Source organism: Bos mutus, chromosome 4, assembly GCF_027580195.1.
Source record: "Bos mutus isolate GX-2022 chromosome 4, NWIPB_WYAK_1.1, whole genome shotgun sequence".
NCBI classification, from domain to species: domain Eukaryota; kingdom Metazoa; phylum Chordata; class Mammalia; order Artiodactyla; family Bovidae; genus Bos; species Bos mutus.
In genome coordinates, this window is record NC_091620.1 from 55815181 (window position 1) to 55826918 (window position 11738).

At 40.5% G+C, this 11738-nt stretch overlaps 1 protein-coding gene across 2 annotated transcripts in view; it reads left to right on the plus strand.

Annotated features, from left to right (window-relative positions):
* The window catches only part of BBS9 (Bardet-Biedl syndrome 9), a 480327-nt gene extending 471046 nt beyond the window's left edge, over positions 1-9281 (plus strand). The window contains exons 21-22 of one of the 2 annotated variants that reach the window (XM_070369516.1): positions 6366-6476; positions 6679-9281. In XM_070369516.1, coding sequence (XP_070225617.1) covers positions 6366-6476; positions 6679-6710 — 143 coding nt within the window. In that variant the 3' untranslated portion in view covers positions 6711-9281. The remainder of the gene's footprint in view (positions 1-6365; positions 6477-6678) is intronic. The other variant, XM_005889113.2, reaches the window with a different exon arrangement.
* The last annotated feature ends 2457 nt before the right edge of the window (positions 9282-11738 follow it).

An 11738-nucleotide genomic window follows, 5' to 3' on the forward strand; every position in this document is an offset into this window, starting at 1 on the left:
AGAATAGCAAGAAGAGATAAGAAAGCCTTCCTCAGCAATCAATGCAAAGAAATAGAGGAAAACAACAGAATGGGAAAGACTAGAGATCTCTTCAAGACAATTAGAGATACCAAGGGAACATTTCATGCAAAGATGGGCTCGATAAAGGACAGAAATGGTATGGGCCTAACAGAAGCAGAAGATATTAAGAAGAGGTGGCAAGAATACACAGAAGAACTGTACAAAAAAAGATCTTCACAACCCAGATAATCAGGATGGTGTGATCACTGACCTAGAGCCAGACATCCTGGAATGTGAAGTCAAGTGGGCCTTAGAAAGCATCACTACAAACAAAGCTAGTGGAGGTGATGGAATTCCAGTTGAGCTATTCCAAATCCTGAAAGATGATGCTGTGAAAGTGCTGCACTCAATATGCCAGCAAATTTGGAAAACTCAGCAGTGGCCACAGGACTGGAAAAGGTCAGTTTTCATTCCAATCCCAAAGAAAGGCAGTGCCAAAGAATATTCAAACTATTGCACAATTGCACTCATCTCACACGCTAGTAAAGTAATGCTCAAAATTTTCCAAGCCAGCCGTCAACAATTCGTGAACTGCGAACTTCCAGATGTTCAAGCTGGATTTAGCAAAGGCAGAGGAACCAAAGATCAAATTGCCAACATCCACTGGATCATGGAAAAAACAAGAGAGTTCCAGAAAAACATCTATTTCTGCTTTATTGACTATGCCAAAGCCTTTGACTGTGTGGATCACAGTAAACTGTGGAAAATTCTGAAAGAGATGGGAACACCAGACCACCTGACCTGCCTCTTGAGAAACCTATATGCAGGTCAGGAAGCAACAGTTAGAACTGGACATGGAACAACAGACTGGTTCCAAATAGGAAAAGGAGTACGTCAAGGCTGTATATTGTCACCCTGCTTATTTAACTTCTATGCAGAATACATCATGAGAAACGCTGGGCTGGAGGAAGCACAAGCTGGAATCAAGATTGCTGGGAGAAATATCAATAACCAGATATGCAGATGACACCACCCTTATGGCAGAAAGGGAAGAGGAACTAAAAAGCCTCTTGATGAAAGTGAAAGTGGAGAGTGAAAAAGTTGGCTTAAAGCTCAACATTCAGAAAACTAAGATCATGGCATCTGGTCTCATCACTTCATGGGATATAGATGGGGAAACAGTGGAAACAGTGCAGACTTTATTTTTTTGGGCTCCAAAATCACTGCAGATGGTGACTGCAGTCATGAAATTCAAAGACGCTTACCCCTTGGAAGGAAAGTTATGACCAACCTAGACAGTATATTGAAATGCAGAGACATTACTTTGCCAACAAAGGTCCGTCTAGTCAAGGCTATGGTTTTTCCTGTGGTCATGTATGGATGTGAGAGTTGGACTGTGAAGAAAGCTGAGCGCCGAAGAACTGATGCTTTTGAACTGTGGTGTTGGAGAAGACTCTTGAGAGTCACTTGGACTACAAGGAGATCCAACCAGTCCATCCTAAAGGAGATCAGTCCTGGGTGTTCATTTAAAGGACTGATGCTAAAGCTGAAACTCCAATACTGTGGCCTCCTCATGCGAAGAGTTGACTCATTGGAAAAGACCCTGATGCTGGGAGGGATTGGGGGCAGGAGAAGAAGGGGACAACAGAGGATGAGATTGCTGGATGACATCACTGACCGATGGACGTGAGTCTGAGTGAACTCCGGGAGTTGGTGATGGACAGGGAGGCCTGGTGTGCTGCGATTCATGGGGTCGCAAAGAGTCGGACACGACTGAGCAACTGAACTGAACTGAAAACTGTTCTAAAAATAAAGTTCATTAAAGATAAACTTATCCCTGCCCAAACAAAAAGAGCATTTTAACAGTAGGGAAAGCAGTATTCTTTTAAAAAACTGCTACTATTACTCCTCCTCCTCCTTGTTACTATTGTTATAGCAATATTGTCAGATGATCTGACTGTGTTAAATGCCTCTAGGAACATTTAGAATAGGATGCTGTATGAAGAGTAGCTTGAATTAGGCCAGGGATTGGCAAACTACTTACAGCCAGTGGGCCAGATCTGCCCTATTGTCTGCTTTAATCAATGAAGTTTTATTGGAACATCAGATCAGATCAGATCAGTCGCTCAGTCATGTCTGACTCTTTGCGACCCCATGAATCGCAGCACACCAGGCCTCCCTGTCCATCACCAACTCCTGGAGTTCACTCAGGCTCACGTCCATCGAGTCAGTGATGCCATCCAGCCATCTCATCCTCTGTCGTCCCCTTCTCCTCCTGCCCCCAATCCCTCCCAACATAGCTAATGCTCATTCATGTTTTCATTTTGTCCTTGGATACTTTTGCCCTACAATGGCAAAACTAAGACCAGAGACCAGATGGCCCACAGAGCCTAAAAATATGTGCTATTCAGCAAACCTCCTGTTCAGGCTACTTGAGTTACAGGGTAGTGAGGCAGGTAAGCTGGGCCACCAGGATTCATCTAGGTTAGAATCAAGTATCTGTCAAATAGAACTCAGCAGATCAAGTAGCATGAGTAAATAGAGTAGTCAACTTCAGAGGTGGCCACATGGACCCCTTCCTTACAGAGTTGTTTGAGGATTGAGGGAGCTAATGCGTTGAGAATTCACGGCCAAGTGCCCAGCACACAGTAAGTCCACAGCACTATGATTTCCAGATCTGGAAGTCCCTGCATTTCCCTTGCTTTTGCCCGTGGGTCCTCTGTGACACACACTACACAATGTGTGTTTGGATAATTTCATTCGGCTGTGGTTTTTCTTCCCCTTCTCCTCTGATGTGATGGCATCTAAGCCGAGAGTCCTTTATCTAACATCAGTGGAACCCAGTCTCCACTTCCAAGATGGGCTTCAGAAGGTCTCCGTTAGTTTGGAGATTTTATATTTTATTTCTCTCTTTTTACTGGCTACTCTGGAATTTTTAACAAATACTTTTTCCTAACAAAAATCTCATCAGATATACCCATCTGCCCTTCTTAGCAGATTCTAGTTCAGTAGGTGTGGATGGGGCCTGAGGTTGCATTTATAATAAGCTCCCCAGCATATCTGGTGCTGCTGGCCCAGTGATCTGGCTTAAACCAGTAAGGCTAAAGAGGCCTTCTGACTTGCTGGATCTGCCTTCTGCTGCCTGCTAACTGAACTAGCCATTTTCTTTTTGCAAGGTATCTAGTTATCAGAAGCAGCCACCCTACTCTGTAACCCTTATAAATATTGCCATGCTATAGCTACTTGATCTCCTAATCTTGACCTCTAAAGGTACATCATCCCAGTTAAACATGGATGAAAGCTTAAGTAATTGCATAACACAATTTAGGATGTTGTATGAAGAGTAGCTTTCTGTGATCCTTGGATTAGACCACAGACTGGCAAACTGCTTGTTATTCCCAGTCTGTTTACCCCCAGCCATGGAGCCCCTATTTCATACAGATAGATGGGTGATCTAACTTCAAATTTTCATCTTGAAGGCCTGCTTTTTAATACTACTTCCCATGCCAGTGATTTTTGCAAGAAAACAGACCTGAGACAGAAATTAAAGTAGCATTTTATTTGGCCAATTCAGGGAAGGGAGGATGAGGAGAAAGGGAAGTTGGTCAAGGAACAATGTACACCACTTTGTGGTGCCTCCTGCCTGCCTGACCACTTTTCTCAAAGAGCCAGGAAGAGGCCACTCAGCACACAGCATTTTTCTGGAGGTTGGCAAAAAAGGAATAAGAATTCAGAGTCAACCCTGGGAGAAGTAGTAGGGGAGTTCTCCACCAGGCTCCCTCCCTTCCCCCATTTCCCATTGGTCAGAATGCCAGAGCTCCCATGCTACTGTTCCTTCCAAGCTTGAAGTGGCAGAAACTCAGGCACATAGTTGGTCAGTCTGGCCACACGGAGATATCTGAAGAAAAGAGGGTGGCATTTCTAGGGCATGTGACTAGTCAGCCCTGCAGTGGGATTTGAAAGATTCGTCATCTCTCTGTACTGTGGACAAGGCAAAACTTTTGTGCCAAGGACAAGAGATTACATGTGTTGTAATTCATGTAATGTAGAATCTACAGGATAGTCTAAAGCAACTGACTTTTCCCTTGTGCGTTCTCACTTGCTCCAATATTGAGTCAGCTGGAATAAATGGTAGACACCGATTAATCAGTGGAGATCGCCTCTGCACACATGCAGCACTGCTCTCTGATCACGGCATTCTCCCCCATCTGTTGGCAGGAGACACTTCTCCACTCTCAGAGTTTTCTTGTATGCAAAGGTTAGCTGCATCAGTACAACGTTCTTGTCATCATCCTGCTTCTTCCCTCTGCCTTGGGGATGGAGAAATGACTTAATCTGATTTATGAGTCTAGAAAGCCATTCTTTGGCCTATTTTCTTGGGGTTGGTATTCTGTTTTGCAGGGAGCACTCCCTCCTTTTTTGGAGAAGGAGATGGCAACCCACTCCAGTATTCTTGCCTGGAAAATCCCATGGACAAAGGAGCCTGGCAGGCTATAGTCCATGGGGTCGCAAGAGTTGGATATGCTTAATGACCAAATCCCCACCGCTACTCCCTTTTCTCTGTTCTTCCTGTCATTAATCTTACAGAGGTGCCCCTTCCCCAGCGCCAAATACCCTGTTCCTTTTTTCTCAGTTAGATGAGGGTCCACGAGAAGAAGGGTGCTATCTCTTGGGCTTCTCCATAGTCCCATAGTGGCTTGGAGCCTGTCCCTGTCCTCACAATACTCTAAGCAGTACTCCTCGCAGCAGGCGAGATAAAACCTGCTGCCACCCAAGACCTTCCCACCAGGTATCTCTGACTGATGCTGCAACTGGGAGCCATATAGTAATGCTTAGATAACACAGGCTTTGGGAGTTGTCAGGCTTGGGTGTGAGCTCTGTCTTACTCCTTAGGAGCTGTGTGACCTTGGCAAAGACTTATCAAGAATAGCTTTGGGAAGAAAAATAAGTACAGTGTACAACATGTTAGAACATTTCCAGGAAATGATGTACTCATCTCATGAGACCTCCGTTTTCCTATCTGTAAAAGGAGAATAATATTATCTGTTTCGTGGTGTGGTTTGTAGGAACTAAACAAGATAATACAGGCAGAGTTATCACTGAGAAAGCGTGTAGTAATGATAGTTATTGTCACTATGATCTATAAGTTTTGGAAAGAGATTAAAAATAAACCTGGTCCTCCTCCTGGATAGGGCCCTAGCTATTTTCAGATATAGCTGGGTGAGTTCCATTGCATTGATGGATAATTCTAACATTTCCTGTTTGGGGAGGCTCTGAGGCGACCTCTAATTCTTATTTTATGAGTGTGGAAATCCTTGTCTCTCAAGTTTCCCTCAACATCGATTTCTTTTTTCAGAGCTGATACAGAGGGATGGATGATAAGGTGTATTTTTCTTCAGACTTAGGGTCTGGCCACTTCCCTCTCACTTGAATGATGTGGTTTACACATCAGTGCTGCTGGTAGCCTCGCTTTATAAACCCCCTCATGCATGAAGCAAAACTTGAATATGGAGGCTTTGGACTCAGTGTATGAGAAGCCTCAGAAAAAGAAATAAAAATCACACTTCATTTACAAGAAGAATGGCTTTGGGAAAAAACATGTACAGTATATAGCATGTCAGTACATTTCCAGAAAAATGATGGCAAATTAGTCAAATCAAGTTGCAGATATAGTCAGGAAGTTCTCACATGAGTTTTCCATACAAGATTTTGGTGGATAAAATCAAATAACTTATACTTAATATTTTAAAAGTGCAGCCATGCCAGTTTATCCTCAAGTCACCTTGGAATTGACTTGGAATTGAAAGCTTCTAAATGCAATTCATGGTTCTGCTGTTGAGTAATAAAGTGTTGTGTCTGTGCTAGAAGGTGTTGGGATTCAGGAATAGAATCAAACACCAGAGAAATACCACCATGGTCACCATCTCAGAACACTAGCGTCCATTCTCTTTGTTCAAGGAAGGTTTCTTTTCCTCATGGTTGATGTGGTTTGTTTCTTTTATAGTTTCTGATGCTCTGATTCCAAAGGGAATTTCATGCTATTAATATAATTACCATTATAGTATGAGTATCACATGTACTATAGATTTTGTCCATTCTGAATTTAAAAAGGATAAATTTGAAAACAACACCATTGCTGTTGTTGCTGAGTGATCAACAGTGTGTCTTTGAGGGCAATAACTCATTTCCAGCATTTTCTCCAAAAGAAATATATTGAAGATTATTATTATTTTTTTGCTCCGCTCCTGAAGATTGTTGTCTCATCATTTACTATCTTCACCACTGGTATGTTCTTCAGCTGTTGTTGATGTCTGGAAAGATTGATTTTTCTGTTCTTTAAAATATTATTTGTATTTTTCAACTAGGTGGCTGTGCTACAATCCCAGAATCAGACCTAGAGGGAAGATCAATAGATCAAGACTCCTCTGAACTGTTTACCAACCACAAACACCTCATGGTGGAGACTCCTGTACCTGGTAAGAGAATGGGTGGCCCTCACAAATATGTCAGAACAGTGATACTCTGGTCAGGTTTTGTTTTGTCATACCGAAAAGCATTTTGCAAAATTCCTTGTTTTCTAACTTTTTATCCTTCCCCTTGACATTGGTGCAGCTGAATTTGAATATTCCTTTCAATATTCAGATCTTTTCTCTCTCTTTCTCTCTTTCATTTCCCCAGAAGTTTCACCCCTCCAAGGAGTCACAGAATAGTTGAAGTAGAGTTGTCTGGTTGAGGGGAAGATGGCCTTGCGAAGGTTGATCCTGTGTGGACCTCATGCCAAGCACAGAGGAAGGCCTGGCCCAGTGCTTCATCCAGCTTACCTGCCAGGAGATAACAATGTGTAGAGATGGGGATCAGGACTTCTCACTTTTCTAGGAGGACTTGTACTGATATGGGCAAGGCAGCTGAAGTTGTCTTACCAGGAAAGGATGTTGCTGCTTTTTGGTCATCTGTATGATTTCAGCCGCAGGATATAGTGAGAGGATGTCTTCTGGAGACAGACTTTATAATGCAGAGACCTAGATCCTATTTGATACCGCAGGTTTTTCCACAGAATTCTTATATAGTAAATGTATCGAGTTTAATAAACATCTCATTGTCAAACAATATCTTGGATTTTATTTATAATCAGAGGGTTATATAGTTGATATCTTTATTTAACGGGAAGAAGTTGAATGCACCTAAAAATGTTGCTGGGCTTCCCAGGTGGCTCAGTGGTAAAGAATCCACCTGCCAATGCAGGAGACACAGGAGATGTGGGTTCAGTCCCTGGGTGGGGAAGATCCTCTGGAGGAGGAAATGGCAACCCACTCTAGTATTCTTGCCTGAAAAATCCCATGGACAGAGGAGACTGGTGGGCTACAGTCAATGGGGTCACAAAGAGTCAGACACAACTGAGAGACTGACCATGCACGCAAAAAAAAGTTACTACTCCACAGTAAGACTTGAATATGGTTGTTTTATAAATGAAAGGAACTACAACTAGGCTAAAAGTAGGAAGAGATGTGTTTTATAGTATTGTATGAAAATGTTTAAAATATTTTCAAGGAAAAGTGTTAGTCACTCAGTTGTGTCCAACTCTTCGCAACCCCATGGGCTGTAGCCCACAAGGCTCCTCAAGGAAGCTAGTACATTAACATCGTCTTTTCATTACCCAAATGGGTAATACCTTTTAAAGAATCCAGGTTATAAAAGGATTCACACTCTATTATAATTAAAATGTAAGGTTTTCATATGCAAGAAATAAAAGAGTTTGTCAATCTCAAGTTAAAATTACAGTTGCAAGACTAATTTATTTAAACAAATAAATGTCTGTGCCAGTTTTGGAATACCTCAGTCAGTACAAGGGAAAAATTGGCTCATGGTTTTTCTATATGTGAAATGTCAAAAAATTGCAAAGGATGTATTATTTATTATTTATAGCATTCTATTTTTTAGGAGATGCAGCAGAAGATTAAATAGTTTTCATTGTGAAGTGTGTCAGTGGGCAACTTCTAGCCTTTGGGCCAGAATCAACCATTCGGTTAATGTAATTCAGCCTGTGGGGACCAATAAAAGGTGTCCTCGGCTCTGTGTAAGCCTAAAGATGGAAAACCACAGCTCTTCCGATCATCTTTAACAGCTTCGTTGAAGAAAGGTTAGACAAGAAGTGTATTACTTCTTTAAAGAGTGTTTCTGAGTTATGTTTTTTTTTTTTTTTGATATTCGATTCCCATGGACATTTTTCCCATGAAGTGCATGTGTCCATTAGCTCATCTCTGTTTTTCTTTCCTTTTTTGTGAGTCATGTCCCGTTTGTAGTGTCCTATCTGCCTTTCTTTAACTCACTTTCTTTCTCTCTTGTTTCCTTGTTCATCAGCCTTAATCAGTCTTCCCCTTCCTCTGTGCCCCCCAGTTCTTCCATTCACATTTGAATCTCTCCCTGTATTTCCTGTGATATTTTAAAACTGAAGCATTGTTTGATTTGTAAAGGTTACTTTAAATATACGTGAATGCAATGATTTCTCTTTCATGTTTCTCCTCCATTGTTTTCCTTTTATTTATGGCTGCCGCTGTTGCTCTATGCCATGAGGAAGTGACTACCAATGTAAATTCAAAAGACTCCCTATCTGTGTTTGGGGAATTTAAGGTGACTTTTGTTGCTACAATTACATATTATACTGGGAGTTTTTATGTTCAGAAGTAAATTTGTAAGATATTTTCCTAGAAATTGTTATCAGTATCTTAAGCCTATTAACAAAATAACTTGACCAAATAATTTTATTTTTTTATTTAGATCACTTTAATACAGAACTCTATAAGCAATACGTTATATAAATATTTTAAAAATATCTAATTTATTACTATTTGCATTTTACTAGCTGCAAAAAGGAAAGAAGTTACTAATTAAACTTCAAAACATTAAAGCATAGTTAGCTTACAATACTTGTTAGTTTCAGGTATATAGCATAGTGATTTGGGAGTTTTGCGGATTAATTCCATTTTAGGTTCTTACAAGATATTGGGTATATATTCCCCTGTGCTATAAATCCTTGTTGCTTATCTATTTTATGTTTAATAGTTTATATCTGTTAATTCCATATTCCTCATTTGTTCCCCTTCCCCTTTGGTAACCATAAGTTTGTCTTCTATGCCTGTGAGTATGTTTCTGCTTTATATATAGATACATTTGTATTATTTTTTTAGATTCCACATGTAAATGATATTAGTATTTGTCTTCCTCTGACGTATTTCACTGAGCATTATATTCTAAGATGTCCATCCTTAATTAACCTTTTAAACATTATCAAATTTAAAATATAAGTTCTAAAATGATAAAAATAATTTAATTATTGACTTAAAAGTATCTTTTATTAAAGAATTTCCTGAATTTAAGTTATGTGTGTGTGTGTGTGTGTGTATATATCTATCTATCTTTTACCCCTGATTTTAGCCTCATGATTTAAAACACACATAAAATGTTTCTGCTCGCAGAAAAATAATGGAGCCACAAATTGTGTTTTCTTTTAGAGTGGCTTTTAGAAAATCAAGACCCAAATAATTCTTAACTATTCCCATTATTTTGATACCAGTACTTCAGTCATTAATAACAATTGTCCATTATGTATTTCTTATGTGTGTGTGTGTGTGTGTGTGTGTATAATCTAGGAATAGCTAAAAAAGCTGGAAGAAGGAAGATGATAATAGGTTTCTTAGCCCAATGCTTTCATTATTACCCAATATATGAGGATAAGTACTAATAAATTGGGCTTCCCAGATGGTGCTAGTGGTAAAGAACCCACTGCCAATGCAGGAGACGTAAGAGACACAGATTCGTTCGATCCCTGGGTTGGGAAAATCCCCTGGAGGAGGTCATGGCAACGTACTGCGGTATTCTTGCCTGGTGAATCATATGGACAGAGGAGACTGGCGGGCTGCAGTCCATAGGACTGCAAAGAGTTGGATATGACTGAAGTGAGTTAGCATGCATGCATGCATTAATAAAATAGCAAACATTTATTAAATTCTTACCATGTACCAGGTAATTTATATGTACAATTTCATTCACTCTTCACATTACTGTGATGTAGGGAATGTTGCTATCTCTGTTTTACAAATGAGAGTACTGAGGTTTATAGAAGCTAAATAATTTATCCAGTATCCCACAGTTAGTATGTAGCAGAACTAGGATTTGAATCCAGACTGCTTCCAAAAACCTAAAAACACACCCAGATGTATAGCTTGTTGGTGAGATGTATGTTTTAAAACTGAAAGCTTTTAGTCCAAGACAGATGCATTTCTTTGATTTCTAGCGTTCTTGCACATTTCTAGTGTTCTTACATATTTGCCATTTGTATTCCTCCGTTGGTGAATTCCCTGTTCCTATTCATCTTTTCCTTTTTTGGTGGTGGTGATAATTATTGCCTTATTGATTTATCATAGTCTTTATGTGAAAATGATGTTAATATTTGGTTGATTGAAGTGAAAAGAAAGTGTTAGTTGCTCAGTTGTGTCTGACTCTTTGCAAGCCCATGGACTGTAGCCTGTTAGGCTCCTCTGTCCATGGAATTCTCCAGGTGAGAATACTGGAGTGGGTTGCCATTCCCTTCTCCAGGGGATCTTCCTGACCCAGGGATTGAACCTGGGTCTCCTGCATTGCAGGCAGATTCCTTACTATCTGAGCCACCAGGGAAACCTTGGCTGATTATGATATAAGCATTGTTCTCAATTTTTTCACTTGTCTTTTAATTTTGTTTCTACATGGTTTTTTACATAGAAATTTTCTAAATTTTAAGTAACCAAATCTATTAACCCCTTCCTTTGTAGTTTCTGCCTTTGGTGTCCAGCCTGGGTAGTCTGTCTAATGCCCTTTCTTGCTTCTTTTCTGTACCAGTCTGAGGTCATGCTCAGGCTGTTGTGTTCTATGCTATGACAAGCTTCAATCATGTCCTCCACACTGGTGCACTGGGTTGTATGAGCCACAAACCTATGTTCTCTTCTGCTCTCATATCTCAAAGGGTTTTACATGAAGTCCCTCCTAAGTTTTACACAGTTCCTTCCTTCACCCTGTGGAGAATGACTCACGTGGTAGATACCTCACAGCTTTCAAAAGCCCACTCCCCTCTGATCCTTCCCCTCCTCCGCCATGGGCTCCCCTTTAAGATGAGTGACATTCTGAAACTTTCTGTAGCACTTTGTAAATAGCCTTGGCCATACCATGCCCTCTAGACATGGTCAAACTGTCTCCATCCCATGTGAACACAGATTGGGCTCAGATTGGGCACACAGGGCCCACTTACATCTCTGTGTACAGAGGCAAGAGATGTGAATCAGTGATAAAGTCTGTACTTCAGTCCTCAAATTCTCTAAGCTTTTTATTTCCCCAGCATCTCATTGGACTGGCTTGGTATTTTCACAGGTCAGGTACACCTGGAATGCAGGAGTTCCCTCCAGTTGAAGGACATCAGAATGTATTATGAATGGTTTTCCTGTAATTCCATTAATTAAAAAAAAATTATTTAGCCTACAAGTGGCTAAGCCAAGAGACCTCTGTGTTTTTTAAAATATCTGTCTCTGACTGGTTGGTAGTCTGTGTCACAAGGTACACAGCTTATCACATAAAAATGTAGGTCAAGATGAGCAAAGAATCAAAACAAAATGCATGTGAAGAGTATTCAGCCCCATAAAAAGCATAATTTTTTATACAGCATAATCCTGTATAAACACAGGATTGCCAGTAGTAATCTGCCACAGCAGCAG